We start from the raw sequence: 17882 nt of genomic DNA, 5'->3' as shown, positions 1-17882 counted from the left end.
TTTCATCATCAAGGTCATAATCCAATTTCTTTTCAGTCAATATGTTGAGGACACTTCTCCAAACCAGGCCTTCAATATCATGAACAAACCAGCCCTTTTTATCTTGAGAGGCAGTTTCTGACACCATAGTGTGGAACCGTTTCAAATTATTTGAAAATTCTTGAAACATTTTCTTGTGTTCTCAGAGATTTCTCTAAACCATCATTGTCAGATTCAGGTAGACCGCCCCCTAGATGGATAAATATGTGTTCTGCTTCAGAATCATTCCATAATTTAGCGTCATTTGTAGTCTGATCTAATTTCTGGGAAGATGGTGCTGCTAATAAAGCCAATTTAACAGAAGGAGGCAGAATATCTGATGTAATGGCTTCCTTGAAAAATGATACAGATAATACTGATTTGGCAAATGTTTTATCTTTATTTAATCGTAATTGCCAAAGGGCACTCTCATCAAATCCAGACAACTTTTCACCTACTGCCTGGTGCTGATTTAAGATTTTACTGATGTAGGCTCGACTCCCAGTGGCTTTCTTAGAAATTGCTGATCTTTTCGTGCTAAATAGAACTGCAAGAGAGACTTCCAAATATTTCTTTGAATCATCCCATTCGTGACCCTTTAAATTTTCCAGCAAATTTCTCACCACTTGTCTTACTTGAGATGGCCCTTTTTGAATGATCAAATCGGAAAGTTGCCCTATTTCATTAGCAACGAGCGATCTCGCCTTCATCAGCTTAAATCTGTGAAAAGCACGGCTGGCAATAGAGCTTGCCGTCATTCCCATCACGAACAAATCATTCGACGCGATAGCATAAAATCGCCTACAAACCATTCGAAGTGAGCACATCGTTTTAACTTTCTCGAACTGTGAACTATAGTCATCACTGTCATTAAAAAAGCAACAAAACCCGAATATTCGAGTCAAAATCTCGGAAGAAAGATCAGAAAGCGAACGACCTTGTGTGCCGACGTACCCCAGACCATTCGTCCCGGTGTTATCGCTATCGCCACACGAGACTCCAGCTTGTCTCCTATACAATTTTCCTTCCGCCCACTTAATTTTAATATTCATATGACCTTTGCACTGACATCGATAGCCAATCGCATTCGACCGCGGACGTCACTCTAAATAAACAACTGAATAAATTAATATACCATATTTGGAAGATAGCGGGTAAATTCAACGTTGTTGGTGTGTTCCTTGGGGTTCCGAAGTCGCACGAAACGAGTTCATGTTCCGTTATCTTTCGCAAGTAAAACAGGTCGATATGTATTAAACATGGCATTTGTTTTCTTGTTTTAACCCCCTTATTACGCAAGCTTCCGTCGAAGTGGTGTTTTTTTCGACGATTTGTGGCATGTTGCAAAACGAACGAAACATTGCGGCATTCTTAGCGGTGGATAAGGGATCGACTATGTCGTCACATTTATGTCTCGTTTGAAAGAGAATAAACAACCGCTCAGAAAAATATGTTGCTAATATTTAAGTGCGGTGCCTTGAAATCGCCTGCCCGACGTCCAAATTTCAAAAGGATGTTCGATTTGCAATGACGACCGTTCATATGTACTAGGCGACGTTACTAATTACTACTAGGGTCGGTGTTTGCATTAAGAATTATAGAACAAAAGATCAGCAAAGCGGTGCTTTTGTCGGCGATTTTGTCAAAGGGAATATTGATAAAATGTTGCAAAACAGAATCGCGAGTTGGGTGAAAAATTGCGCCGGCGGCATTCTCAGCGATGGCGACACCCGAGAAACACCGTGTCACGGTGCATTCGTGCATCAGTACACCGAAGAAATACATACATATTGTTGCGGACGACTATTGTAGACTGTGTTCATGTAGTCTTCGAGTTTGTGGACAGTTAAAGTCGTGTGTGAATTTATTCAAGCCAGGAAAAGCAGGAGGGATAACTTATGGAAATCGTCTTTCCAATTTGATCCAGTGCGACGTTGTGAAAGGAGCGACTCTGTCGTCTCATCTATGTCTAGTTTGTAAGAGAAAGATTGATAGCGCAGAAAAATCCGCCAATAATGTAAAACAGTGGCGTGAAATTGTCAGTCATTCTAATATCTCCCAACCTGTGAACGAAAGTGCTTAAGCGTGCTGCCTTGAAATCGCCTGCCAAAACTAAAATGGCGCGTGTCACGTGACTTCGTTTACTAAAGATAGCGTGGGCGTTTGATTGACACTCAACTCATTAGTATTCCACCAATCACAGCTACATCTACTTTCTGGATGTGCGCAGTCAAATTGTATAGGAGACAAGCTGGAGTCTCGTGTGGCGATAGCGATAACACCGGGACGAATGGTCTGGGGTAGTGCCGACGGTGCCGACGGACAACATCGGCGATTGAGTGAGCAGTTGAAGCCAATTTCCCACGTAATTTTGCGGCTAAACTTGCCTGCTTGACTCTTTTGGATACTCTTAGCATGATTGTGTAGGAATACGTCCAGAAAATGTGATATTGGTACAATAAATCGCACGATAAGCACATGGAAGGCTAACCCGGAAACAACTCAAGCGCTAAAAACGATTTTTGCGCAGAACGATGCCAGAATTTCAGTTCTGCGCATAGCAATATGCGTTGGTACAGAACGTGTTGAATTCTGGGTAAAACCTCGTACCGTGCCATAGTCCGACGGTTACGCGACGGTTACGCGGCGGATTTACTGCATAACCGCCATGTAACCGTTGTGTAACCGTACCGGAAACACGCGATTTCATGCCGTGACTTTTTTAGGTCAAGGGAAAAGGTCACAGTATTAGTTTATGAATGCTATGTATTATTATACAGGTTTGGCCTTAAAAATTGGAACAGATTTTCCTAATGAGACTCACAAAGTCAAGACCAAGTGTGCATACAAATGTGTGTGCTCTGTCCAACTACAAGATTTTTAAATGTGCACACAAGTTTTTTGCACGACTCACCTGACCAATGTCTGGTCAAAAGTCATCGTCATAGTTTATGTATTGTTGTGATAAAACTACGAGGGAAAGAGTCATTGACCTTCGACTTGACACAAATATCATGTGATCCCAATTCAGCAATTGTGTTTCAAAAATCAAGGTCATAACTGAACTGGTGTATATCTGTTGATAATAGTTCTATGACAAAATTTCCCACACATTCATGTGATCCACAAATAAAATTTAGATTCAAAGGTCAAAGTTCACAGTATGAGTGCCTGTACGTATTTTATTTCAGTAATTTCGGATATGTTAACTATATGACCATAGTACTTTTTTTTTTATTTACCTACATATGTATTATAGGACTATTGAAGAAATCTAGCCCAGGTTATCGCGTGTTTGTTTGCTTTACCTGTTCAATAATTTTGGCTAAATGTATTTTTACGATAAATTCACTCATAGGAAAAAAGCTTTGTAATGGGAAATTATTACCCCGTATTTTAGTCCTTTCCAAATCTGAGCCAATTGTGTTAAAAGATAGAGTTGTTTCGTGTAATCAGTTTGACGGCTAGGGTTCACCATGTCAAGAGGTCAAGTCAATACAACACTCGGGAATATGTGGCTATTTATAAAAGTGGTGACAGTCAGTCCGATAACTGGTAACTATTTATCTCAGTTATACAGATAGTAACCACCTGACCTACCCTACGTAGGATTGCTATAGTACCAAATCTTATGTGTGGATAATTGTAATTATTTATTTTTTACATTAGTATGTAATATTAGTATCAATAACGAACTTACTCAAGTAGTCCAGTATTAAATCTGACTCAGGAGAGCTTATGAACCAACTAGTACCACTACCTACCTGACTATCAGTATTAGGGACTTTTTGATTTTTTGTGTAGAGGGCTAGCTCCCATTCTGTGTGGTTTGTGAAAAACTCAACATTAATCATAAAGTCTATCTTCAACTTCATTGCACCGTTGCACACTACTGGCACCCTGGGAATATTCTTGCCAACTTAATCACCTTGCGTATCACTAGGAGGCGATTGGTGGACGTTCCAAACGTAAAAACCCAACAAAATTGTGAACTGAATATTAACGACGATTTATGTAACTAAATACTGGATGAACTAAATGTCGTTATATGTTATCGCCAATAACATGCATATACATGCACTGGGAATGAGAGACGCCGATTTTATGACCTTTGTCTGATGGACTTCCATTGTAATTATTAACTACGAACTTACACATACGACTGTCGGTAAATATGACTTATTACATATGGTCATTACATGAGGAAAGTATTCAGGTCAATGACAAATGACATAATAAACTTGAGATGCGTGGTGCTGTAAAAAGGTGGGACAAAACATAGTTAAAAATCATTGACATTTTCCCCATATTTATTTGGATGAATTGATAGTTGAAAATTTATCAACCGATAAATAAATTAACATGCACATTAAAATTATTAATGTTATATCTATGTACCAAATATAAGTAAAATTGGTCAAGTATACCCTCAAACAGCTACAAACAACTGACTATTCTGTCTAATGTACGGATAATGTAAATGCTATTGTGGCGTCGTGAAATGACGTGAGAGTAGAATTAATGTGATAAAAGTTTGCAAAAAGTACTTACCCATAAATCTGCATTGAGGTGTGCATAATATAACAAGCTGTTATGCTGATGGACAGAGCAATGAAACCAAGGAGCAAAGTTTTTTGCGAAATCGGCATTATTGGTTTGCCACAGAAAAATCGTGACGATTTGGCAACTTTAGTTGTTGAGCCTCAAATGTAATTATTAACAAAAAGACTCGATAGACCGTGGGTAATCATTGTAACAGATTGTCAAACGTGTGGGTTACAGAGGCAGCTCATAGATAAAAGATGTTGAGGAATGAGTACACAAAGCAGGTAGTGAGTTTGGTGTGTATGTGTGTCTGTCTGTGTGTGTTGTGTGCCTGTGTTAGCAAAATCACCAAAAAACATCTGAGTAGATTTTGGTCAAATTTAATACACAGATACGTTGAGGCAATGTGGAGACATGATTGGTTCAGGTTCATGTTCGAATTTGTCTATATTTAGTATCTAATTTTCATAATAATTTTCGTATTCCAGTCTGTGCAAGTTTAAACACAGTTTGTCTGAGCATGTATAAGGAATGATGATTATCAAATATGTAAACAAAATACTTTCAAAAGTAATTGTGGCACAGGCAAGTCCTGAAATAATAAATGGTCGGCCGTTTTGAATCAAATGGTGAAATAAGTAATATCATTAATAATTAACAATAGGAGATGATTAGCTGCACGTTTAATTCGCTACAATGTTACGATCACTGTACGGTGAGCGCCCAAATTAGATATTAACCATGAACGAATTCAGAGGACCATCGGTAAACATTTTAGAAATATTAACCCATGGTTGATATTCAGACTGCAGCAGAGTTCAATATTTGTATTTATTATACTAAAAATACAGACACACACTGAAAAGCTATACACAATATAACTTCAATGAAAATATACATGTACGTGACCATACATTTTATTGGCGCACTTAAAATATTCTATTTCAGCGAAACAAAGTTGTAATTGTACAATGTCAACTATATATACATTTCAAACAAAAAGGATAATATTGAATGCACCTTTCAACCTTTGCATTTCAGAAACAAATACCAGACATGTTACCCTGAAAATGTTTTCAACTTCAATATCAAACAATATTTTACACCAGATAATATACGCCCGTTACAAGTACAAATAATGATATTTCAGATAACACTCTTAATTAATGTTAACAACGCATTGTAAAAAACTACAATTCATGGGTCCATATGAATTTAGTGCAATATTGAAAGTGTTTTCTGTCACTGGAAATTGCTGAAGTGGGTCGGTGGTGTCAGGACCAGGATTCTTAATAATAATATGAATGAATTCTGTATGTCTTTCGAACGCAAGTTACAACATTTTGCTGAAGTTTGTAATGCGATCTGGTGATTTCGATTTCAAAATATATGTCGTGGATTCTGGGCTGGGTAACAAAACTTGAGGGAAAGTAGGCAACATTGATACATATATAGAGCTAATTTTTTTTTACCAGACTATACGACAAAAGATGTTCAATATATTATTAATTCATTAAATCGAAAAGGGCAATGGTCAACAGTGTACAACTGAGGACATGAACTCAAACAAATTATAAATACAGAGCATACGTAAAAAACAGTTATTAAATATTACAATGGCAAAAAAAATACTTATATTTTACCATATTTAATTAAAAGTAATCAACGAGGTCAATTCAATTGATCAATACAATAATATTGGAGCAACGTTTCAATGCAAAATATGTCAATTTGGAGTTATCTGGTTATCTTATTGTAGCTGGGGAGTAATTTATTAAGAGTGTGATTTAAAAACACGTAATATGGTGAGCAACGGGTTCTCAAAACAGCATAAAATGGCCATACCATAAAAGAGTTATATTTGTCTTCCACCTTGTTATAGCTACAAACAGTGTATAGGAAACAGTTCGCAAACACTCATGCCAAGCATGTGCGACATTTGTATTGATAAAGAATTGAGTTGCCCACAATCTAATGCGGTCTTCTAATGGAAATCACGGGTTCCAGTTTTGATCCTAGCGCGACGTGCACTAATTACCGCCTATGACTTCTCCGATACCTTGCAATCTGCGAGGAAATTACCTAGTTAAAGCTAGGTGACGTCTCAGTTTGTGCTCGTTGGTCTGTGCAACAGTCAAAGTCGCCATCTTTGTTTATATGAGACCCATGCGTGGCGCGACAACTACCGCCCTTAAAAATATAATACGTTGTTTGATTGCGTTTTCCACCAGTCGCTGTGGGCCCGTGAATCTCTTCTACCTGCGCTAATTGCATCTGTTACATCTGTTATTGCATCTGGTTTTTTTTACTTTTCTGTCATATGGGAAGGAATAAATTGTCAGAAACTCCATAGACGTATTTGCGTTTAAACTTATTTCAGCTAGAATAGTGATATTCAATGTACCAGGATGAAAATACCCGCAGTTTAAATAATATTTGAATGTCAATACACTTTACTGGTGTGTTTCATTTTTCCGTTTTATTAAGGTTCATAAATTAGTCGGCACATATACTTTAAAGTTAAAAACACATGAAGACAATTTACGCATTAATTTACCGATACCCGCACATATGAGGACTAACATTGCACAAAACTTCATGTGGAACGGTTCACAAATGTATTTGGATAAAGTAACAGCAAGTGTAAGTGTTCTGGGACAAGAGTACATCTAATGGCCAAAATGATCACCATTATTTTGGATCAATTTGTGGAACGAAGTAATGTACATCATTAAACTACAATAAGTGACGTATTTATCAAGTTTAAATAAAATAAACCCGCACAGGCACGCTTGGGAAATGGTTAATGACATTTGGAATTTATGTTTCTGGGGACAAAATGTCCGTAGTCGGGCAGAGGTCAACGAACGAAAAATAAATCGATGTGCAAGTGGTTTTGTCTTTGTACTAATTTTGAATTCTAGGCACGCGAAGTAGTTTACTTTGCTGATGTTTGTAATTTGGTATGGTGATTTCGATTTCAATATATATGTCGTTTATTCTGGGCTGGGAAATTTGTAAAAAAAAAAAACTAGGGGAATGTAGACAAGACTGATTTTCTACCACACTATATGACAAAATTGATGATCTTAATTTTACGGGTGATTTTTTTCAATGTATGATTAATTTATTAAAATACAATAAGTCACTCGTAATGCCCCGAGTTGTTAACTGAATGTCATGAGTTTGTTAACAGCTGATGAATAAATGTCATGAGTTCACGACTAAATCCAGTAAAATTCCATGAGTTGGCTGACAGAATAGCCAGTACCGTGGGTTAGTTGACTGAATGACGCGACTTAATTTACTGAGACCTTTACTTTTGTAATTGTGAAAGTGATTGGTCCATTGCTAAGTCTGAACTTGTAGCTTTTTGCCTGTTAGCAAGAATGTCAAATCCTTCCTTACTAAGTGCGTTACAATACGCAGGTGCATTATTTTTCAGTATCGTGGAATTCATCCGACCTCTACTTTGGATTTTAAATCTCTCTTCGTCTACACACTCAGATCGCAACTTCTGTAACATACCTCGAAACGTAGCCAAGTCATTATGGAAGGTTTCACCGTATGCCGCAACTTTATGCCAGAATGTTTTATTGAAGTGTTGGTATAGTTTATAATCGGCCTTATTTATTTCCAATATTCGCTGACGTTTCCAGTCATCGAACTCAAAACGAAGTTTGTTGTTTCTTTTGTTTTGACGAAAATACATAATATCTTCAAAGTCCCAGCATAAAAGTTTCTTCAACAAAACAAGTGATTCGTCAAAATATTCCGCAATCAACACAAAATCAAACTCTTCTGAAGCTTGCTGAATTACGTTATCCACGAGTGTTTCATTGTTATGATTTTTCAGGTCAAGTCCAACATCAAATATTTGTCTATTACTGAGTAATGTCTTGCGGTAAGAATCTTTAATGCGTTTAGAATACATCGTTGTGTTTGACAAAAACATGTGAAATGGATCTTGACTTGTGTTCTGCTCAATATTGAGATAACTAGCAATTTTCATGAACCCGAAAATTGACTCGTAATTAGATACGGGATGACGTAGTATTGTTATATACGTGGCATTTCGAATTACTTTGTCAATAGCTAGTTTATTAAATGGGACATGGCTAACTAACATATTGTACTGTTTGCCTGGAAGAGGTGGCAATAATTGTTTTGCCATTTTTACGTTAAAACGTACAGTTCTTGAAAACCATCCCGGATTATGGTGCGATGGCAATACAAAAGATAAGTTGTTACGTAATCCGTGACGTATAAGTATTGACGACACCGTAGTACTGGCAGTTTTGTAAGTCTTCAAGAACACCACATTCGTCAATGGATGATCACATGTAGGTGATTGCAGGAAACTTACCGACGCCCTCATAGTTGGGATAATTAATGATGCCCTGTGTGAAAATGACAGATATGTTAATTGCATTTTCCTTTCTCCAAATATATATATACATCCAATGATAAGCACTATTTTGGTCAGCGTGGGACTTTCGTCATTGTTGTTGGCAGATTGTCCAAGTTGTACAAAAGGAGAATATAGACACCTCTCCCTTACGGTTGCATATATTGGCATTCTGGTCGAATACATCATTGATGGGTCACGTATTGACTGCAAAGCCATGTAAGTACTTTGGTCTGCATACATTTTTTTTTACAAATGCTAATCAAAATTTATAGGTATGTCTAATTCTAAAAAAAACATTTAGATTTTATTATAAATAGAATATCCAGTTGGCAAAATTGGCAACCAGGATTGTTATGATGACAAAATTCGCATATTTGCATGTATTTTAAATAATTAATAAATCACACAGTCACGTATATTAGAACATCTTTAGATGCTTCCCTATCATCTACATTTTACTGGACTCAAAACATTGGTCACCTTTTAAATAATCACTGAATTAATCTACTATTCATCTATCAATATGCAAATCAGAGTACATCTGACATCAAAATGATCATTCAGTGAGTACTTCTCAGCGGCTAATCGTCAGTTTCTTTATTTTGTTAGAGATTGTAAATATATGAACATAACAGTCTCAGGGATTTTTGATAAATTCACGCACGCCGAAGATTTGGCTACATAAATGCAAATAACAAACAACATATATTGGTGAAAACACAAAAATAGATGAAAAATAAAAAAAATGACAACATCGCTGTGCCTATTATGCTTCTTATATTTGTTAGTACATTTTTTTATAGTATCCAATTTCTCCATGTTAGCAGTCGCATGATCACGTAACATTTGTCATTAACGTAATTGGCATTGATTATTAATTAGTGTCAATTATGAGCTTTCATAAAATATATAGTTTGATATGTTGTTTTAAGAAACTAATTAGTTTGAATTTTACTTCCTCTGCGGATTTCTACAAATGGTGCGATTAACAAAATAAAAAATGAGTGATGGGTTCACAGGAGGGGAAATCCTGTACCCGAAATCAATTCACGTATGAAATGTTTCTTCCGTAACAGCATATGGCGATGAAATTCCCTAAAAACCCGAGTCAACAAAGACTACACAAGAGGTCTTTGATGAGGCAAGACGAATAGGGGGAAAAGAAAGAAGAATCACCAGAGTGTAGCCAGACGTGGGCGAGGGGGAGATAGACCTGGTACCATAGTAGGCAGATCTAGATGTAGAACGAGTAGTCTGTGGTGTGGTCTTTGGCTTAATTAGGGGTTAATTTGGGTCGCTAATTAGACGAGATAAGATTTATAATCATCATACAGCTATACGCACCCTAAAGTACCGAGTTGTCATATTATATGCATTATAGATAACATGCAGCCAATTCATTTCGTACTCATACAGCCATATATTGTATTTTATTAGTACCTCACACCACAGTACTACACTTCAGTAACGTCAAGTGGCTGTCGTAGTTGAAAAGTAGTTCATCATTTGGTGAAGTTATAAATTTTAGTCGTGTATTTTGAGTACCGTAGACCAACCACAAGCATTTATTGCGTCGCTGCAAAGGTGAATTGATTCTGTTTTTTTTTTTATGGAGACCCTGGTAGTTTGTGGTTAACACATAGCTTCGATAGACTTTGATTTGTATTAGCCTGACAGCTGATATGTATCTACAGATTACACTACCTGTTTAATCGTAATCGTTATACTAACAAGATATTTCTTACCCCAACTATACAAATTGACAAGAAATTTCCTATTTCAAAAATTACCAACATTTGACAGGATCTTTTCTGTTCCAAATAAACGTTGCTGATGCGTTGTCATGTATATAATTTGACTTGAGTAAAGAATAAGTTTGCTAAGTGATTTTACCCGTATGTCTGGAACGATGTCATCGTTATATAATACGCTATCTCGATGGTAGATAGTAGAATACAGACACCGAATGCTAGGAATATAGTTTTCCGTGACCTCGTCATTGTTGGGTATGCCTTAGAGACGTGGCGGTCACATTTGATGGTGTAATTATTAACCTAAAAGCGCAAAGGACTCTGGGTAATTAATAATTACTACTTACACACAGCACGTTAATGAGCAACACAGGGTGTATTGTTTCCTGCAAATACAGATGTCGTTAGTTACGGCCTCTCCCTCAACGGTTATAACTGCAAATATGTGCACACATGTACTGTGATATGTTTGTTACTCGCTAATGGATTTAGCAATTCGTTTCACCTTCGCAAACAATGATGACCATCCCATGGGAAAAACTATTTTCACCAGTTTGATGTTCAGGTACTGTGATATGTTGAGATATCTACCATTAAATAATACATTTCAGCTGGTAAGACAAATCACTAGCTATTGTTCATCTGATATTTCATTTCCACTAGGATGGCAGTGTATGGCAGAAATATGCTCGCTGTGTATCAATAAAGAAAATTATTGTACAGAGGGAATTGATAGTGCCATATTTTGTGTATTTACAGAGTCAGGGTAGTCACACTATAGCCTGTCTGATACGTATCATAGGACATATACAACGTAACATTTATTGTGTGTTTACATGAGTTAGTTGTATTTCCGTCATAAGCGGTCGCAGGTCCCGTTCCGAACCTCTTTAATAAATTGAAAACGTGGATGATTAATTCGGGTTTCATTCATCCATCCGTGCAGCGTGCGTGCAAGCGTCCGTGAATCTATCCATCAATCCGCAGTTATTGCTATTTTCTAAGTTTCACTTAAACGTACGTGTAATCAGTGTTCAGGGCTATGTTTATGTGACTGGGTTTCCGATATGTTCATAGTCCATGACGTAATACACCTACTACATCAAATGTTCTCTTCAGAGTTGCTGGAAACATACTTCATGACACAAGAGAGTGTAGTAACACAGACGTATCTGATTGGCGAGGTTGTAGGATGTCGGTGGTGTGAGAATATTGTGTGGATAATATCTAATGTCGGCAGAATATGACCATCTGAATGTTTAAATAAGATGGTTAGTGCTCCCTATTTTTGTATACGTGCAAAAATCATGAATAATTTCGAATAACGCAAACGTTTTCTATAATGATGAAAATAACAGTTTGCTGAATGAAACCACGATTCGGCTGTTAGTGAAATATCAAAATTGTCGAGAAAGTTCTAAAAACAGTTTGGATATATGAACAGTTGTTCGAAATATCGCTGTTGAATTTTTTGTACATAAAAAACCTGTTTTTTTGAAATACTGCAAATTTGGAGTGAGAGACCAAAAAAGGTTATTTTGGGTTTATAAAAAGGAATCTGGAATGTAACAGTAGTTGCCTGGATAGTGGGAAAAATTGGTTAGATAGCTAGGAAAGTAGTTCGAGGAACGAAAAGTTACTTTGGAAGCCAGAAAAGTATTGTATTGCTGTCTTATGAATAATTTTGAATGAATGCATGTTTAAAAAAAATAAACACACTCTGCATTCAGTGACTGTTCAATTAATTGTGTAATTGTGGCGTTTACTTGGATTACTTACATCTGGGATGACTGAAAAGTCAGAAGCATAGTTCATGAAGTGTTAATTACTTCGGTACTGTGCCTGAAATATGGCGATAGGTCTCTGAAAAGTTGTTGAAACATTCAGAAGTAATTTGTGGAGTTCTTAAAAGTTACTATACAAAAAATGTTATGAAAGTCATCTGACAAGCAGCCTCGTGGCTGAGATAGCTACTCTGTTAACAATGCACATTTCAATTGAAGAAAAGGAACAAATTTTAACAAAATGACAAAATTATTTCTCAAAATTAGAGAATTAAAGATATCATCACGAAATGAACATATCTAAGATAGGTCTGTCCAAGATACATATACACAAAGTATCAAATCAATAAGAAGTGTAGTGTTCAAGGAGAAGTTGACATGAATGACGGATGACACCAGATGACGACGGACAACCACTCGTATGATAAACTCTGCTCAAGTCGACAGCGGAGCAAGAAAATCAAAAATGTGGTTTAAAAAAACAAAGTTTGCTGAGGAATCAGAGGTACATGTAGAAGAATTAGAGAATAATTAAAACTAGTAGTGTAAACAAGGATCCTAATATATTCCTGCAATTCAATTCACAGTATACTAACAAAAACAGGAGGAACAGTGAATGCGATATAGTTGATAATAGCATGATAATAAGATCAAATGACCAAAAATAGCCATCTGATGTCAAACCTCTTGTTTGATATCTTCATTATAGAATTAGGCAGAGGGTTTTCAACCTGCTTATTTACCTGGTTCGTAGGAGTTCACTACGTTCACTCCGTTCAATTACCCAGCATAGACTCAGACTGCTGTAAGTAAAAATGTGGGACAAATTTTACCTACGTCTACCACCTAGCTAAGACGAGTGAAAAACGTTGCCAGTGTCATCCCCATATATAGTAAAAGCATACTGCTGAAAAGGTGAAGGGGTCGGAATTGCCAAGGACGCTAGACCCAACCCCACTTATGGGGTAACTAGTATTCCAAAAAGAAGAGGTCGAAACAGTTCTGCATGAGGGCATAAGCCAAAAGCGAGACCTGGGAATGTCTAAGGTGCGCTGATGAGAGAAACTTCTCCGCACAAATCTGTAGACGAGACTGCTCTATCACCTATGTGCAGGCATCCGGTGGTCGTCCGGGCTGGGTCAACAGTCAAAGTCTGAAACGTGACAACAGGACCCACCCTAAAAAAAAATTCTCAGATTTTTGGGGGATTTGCTGGGGATTCAATGGAATCACTTGTAGTTTGAGTAATTTGATTAGGATCCAATGGAATCACTTTCTGTCGCGTCGATAGGGGCGGGAGGAATAAACTTCTTAGTCATCGTCGTATTGGGACTAATATCAGACATCAATTTTAAGCATTATAAATGCACTTAGCGACCAATAAACTCAACACTCACCAAGAATTACATTAGATAACACGAACTTGTGTTTACGAAATGGTTCACGCTCTTCGCCCGTCAGCAGGAAATTTTACATACTTTGCAGATAGGCTGTGGGGGCGCTGTTATTGGAAAACAATGTTAATCTATAATGTCGAATTAGGCTATTAAACGAACACATTCATACGGTCAAAACACACCACATTTATGAAAACTAAATAATGTTGTATTCAGTAACACGTACCTTCTTTTTCGATTCCGAAAATAAATGTTGGTGTAGTAAACCATCACTGACGGTGTAATACAGTTGATCAAACATCGTACCAAACTTATTAATTACTAGCTGGTCTTAATATGAAATTTTACATACTTTGCAGTTAGGCTGTGGGGGCGCTGTTATTGGAAAATTATTGTTAATCTATAATATCGAATTCGGCTATTAATCGAACGCATTCATACGGTCAAAACACACCACATTTATGAAAACTAAATAATGTTGTGTTCAGTAACACGTGCCTTGTTTTTCGATTCCGAAAATAAATGTTGGTGTAGTAAACCATCACTGACGGTTTAATACAGTTGATCACACATCGTACCAAACTTATTAATTACTAGCTGGTCGACACTGACAGTGTTCGAGAAATTCACATAAAACGTAACAATTTTCATTACCGTATTGTTGCAGGACTAAGACATTACATAACACGTCTGAGAATTGTCAAAATATTCGAACAAATTATAATGGATAAATATCTGTTCTATGTTTATAGAAGAACCTCCCCCCAAAAAAGAAATTTTAATACTTTAAAAAAAAAGAGTTAGTCACTAAACCATGTACTTTCACACTCAAGCAAGAGAATATACATGTTGGTGAACTAGCTTTACACTGTGAGTGTTGTATTGCTTACAGTCTTTAAAATACCAGTTTTTTCACAATTAAAAAAACAAATAACTGCAGACCTCACATCTTTATATTTTTAAGTGTGCCAGCCAGGTTTCCACATACAAAAATACTCATAATATTGTTATTTAATTTATTTTATTTTATAATATTTTCACTGAAATCTTTTAAATAAATTTACCATTTACAAATTAATTTGTTGAACACTATTTAATCTTAATATTTTACAATCCACATTCTTATATTTGAATCTGTTTCAAGACGTTTGAAAAATTCATTTTAGAAGCATAACAATACAACGACTAGATTTGGTGTCACAGTTTGCTCCTAATTCATATTGGAATATTGCCAGCAATAATTAATAAAGCTTCTTCAGAATACCATTTATTCCCGACATCATATTCAGTGGCTAGTTCTCAGGATCTACAACAGTAAATAAATAAACAGAAATCATTTTGATGCCATGTTTTTAGAAGACACCGCCATATCAAATTTTGATTTGGACCATACCATTTCAAGCTGCAGGGTGTCTAAACAATGACTCAACAAACAATAAACACATCTTCCACCCACCACAAAAATTGAAGCCCTAATTGAACAACAAAGAAAGCAACAAATATCAGGCTGTATCTTGAAGACAACGAGATAACACATTACAACCAGTCATTACAAACATGAAATCCACCACCCGTCCTAATACACCCTATAGCACGAATGGTTTCTATACTAATTTGCATCTATGTACAACAAGCTTAGCCAATAGATGCACCTGATTGACTCATCAAATTTGTTGACCAACCACTCATTCTAATTAGTGTTGAGTGGGGGCGCTATTTACTAATGAGAGGAATCTTTTAAAAGAATTAAACAGATATAACAATTCAGCGATAACCCATCTATTCTATATATTAACATGGTATTACTACACTTTTTTAAAGATAAAATTATAACATGACTGATGAATAGTAGTTCGAATAATATTGACGATTTGTTTGATTAACATGCGTTACGGGAGTGTATATCTCCGATATTGAAACATCGTGTGTACAACATGTCTATAACAAAGTACATGATTACTGTTACATGTGTTGTTGTAGAGTTTGCCGTTCTATATAGTGTCATGTTATTATTGGACTGTTGAGTAGTAAGGTGTAAATTGGCATTACTTTGTATCGGGCTTAGTAGTGAAACATAATCGCTAAAGTCCGTTCACACTCGATGAGATAATGAAATATGTTACGTGATTGTATAGTCGTGCTGTAAAATGACACATACATTGGAAGTGATCGAGATATCACTGTGATGGGAAGCAATGGATTACGATAACCATTCCGCAAGAAGGGCACTTATTTTGTTAAATAACACTGTTCAAGTCTGGCATTCAAATATAATCGTAATGAAACGGTTTGAAATAAGTTTCATTGAAATAATAACTGCAGCAATGTCGACAATTACTGAAATTATTCGTAACATGACACTATATAAACTTGACAATTTCAGCCAGAGAACAAGAGGTCAGTCGATTGACTTGTTGTATTACGTACGACAGTCACATTGCAAAATCGCACCACCACAATAATTTCTCGTGAATTTCCCCCCAATACTTCGGTTCGTTTGGGTTTGAAGTACAGAAAATACAGAACACGGAGGATATACTTACAGACATGCATGTTTGATGCAACAAGTTGTTATTAAAATACACTGGCTATCGGCATGCCCCCATACTAAGTAGAGAGCACGTAAACAGTCGTTTTCGGGCACTAAATATTTAGCGCATCTCCACTTTCTGGTGCTCCGAACGCATAGAACCCTTGTGTTTACAAGAGTGACGACACAAACGCGACATTCGTTGCCATGACGCACGTTCATCGGCATACGCGTCTAATGCGCAGTGTGCGCGCATACGCCACAGGCAACGTTCGAACTGTTTATTTGGCTGACAAAATCAGTAATGGCCATTGAAAACAGTTAAATTCAAACCTTACGAGTGCGTGTACATTCAACAGCGATTATGTACAGGAAGTTTTGATAAAAGGAGTTAGAATTACATTTATTTACAAGCATAAATTCATCCAAACGATTAACCAGTGCGAATGAAAACGATCGAATGCGTCATGTCTGGCCAAAACTATGCGTTGCCGCCAACGTGCATTATTTGTGCACTTTTTCCTTTCAAACGGTGAGTTGGCAGTTTGAATAGTTTCCTGTCGCGTGGATAGCGACGGGAGGGATGGAGTTCCTAGTCATGGTTGTAATGGGGCAAACGTCAAACAGCAATTTGAGGTATTATCAATGCACTTAGCAACCAATAAACTCAACACTCACCAAGAATTACATTCACGGATTTTTCGCTTACGAAATGGTTCACGCTCTTCACCTGCCTTAATATGAAATTTTACATACTTTGCAGTTAGGCGGTGGGAGCGCTGTTATTGGAAAATTATTGTTAATCTATAATATCGAATTCGGCTATTAATCGAACGCATTCATACGGTCAAAACACACCACATTTATGAAAACTAAATAATGTTGTGTTCAGTAACACGTGCCTTGTTTTTCGATTCCGAAAATAAATGTTGGTGTAGTAAACCATCACTGACGGTATAATACAGTTGATCACACATCGTACCAAACTTATTAATTACTAGCTGGTCGACACTGAAGTGTTCGAGAAATTCACATAAAACATAACAATTTTCATTACCGTATTGTTGCAGGACTAAGACATTACATAACACATCTGAGAATTGTCAAAATATTCGAACAAATTATAATGGATACATATCTGTTCTATGTTTATAGAAGAACGCCCCCCCCAAAAAAACGAAATTTTAATACTTAAAAAAAAAAAGAGTTATTCACTAAACCATGTACTTTCCCACTCAAGCAAGAGAATAGACATGTTGGTGAACTAGCTTTACACTGCGAGTGTTGTATTGCTTACAGTCTTTAAAATACCAGTTTTTTCACAATTAAAAAAACAAAGAACTGCAGACCTCACATCTTTATATTTTTAAGTGTGCCAGCCAGGTTTCCACATACAAAAATACTCATAATATTGTTTTTTAATTTATTTTATTTTATAATATTTTC

The 17882-nt window shown here is 36.5% G+C and overlaps 1 protein-coding gene across 1 annotated transcript; it reads right to left on the bottom strand.

Moving 5' to 3' along the window:
• Positions 1–7879: 7879 nt before the first annotated feature.
• Positions 7880–8737, bottom strand: LOC100370445 (galactosylceramide sulfotransferase-like). The gene has a single exon (XM_002730959.2). The coding sequence runs from the start codon at positions 8735–8737 to the stop codon at positions 7880–7882; it is 858 nt and encodes a 285-aa protein (XP_002731005.2).
• Positions 8738–17882: the final 9145 nt, after the last annotated feature.

This window comes from Saccoglossus kowalevskii, chromosome 16 (assembly GCF_978046115.1).
Source record: "Saccoglossus kowalevskii chromosome 16, keSacKowa6.1, whole genome shotgun sequence".
Taxonomy (NCBI): domain Eukaryota; kingdom Metazoa; phylum Hemichordata; class Enteropneusta; family Harrimaniidae; genus Saccoglossus; species Saccoglossus kowalevskii.
Note: the sequence above shows the minus strand (reverse complement) of the source record. Positions and strands in the feature narration are given on the sequence as shown.

What these genes read in the sequence shown, in the direction of transcription:
- LOC100370445 (XM_002730959.2), bottom strand. Translation starts at nt 8,737, where the DNA reads ATGGCAAAACAATTATTGCCACCTCTTCCAGGCAAACAGTACAATATG.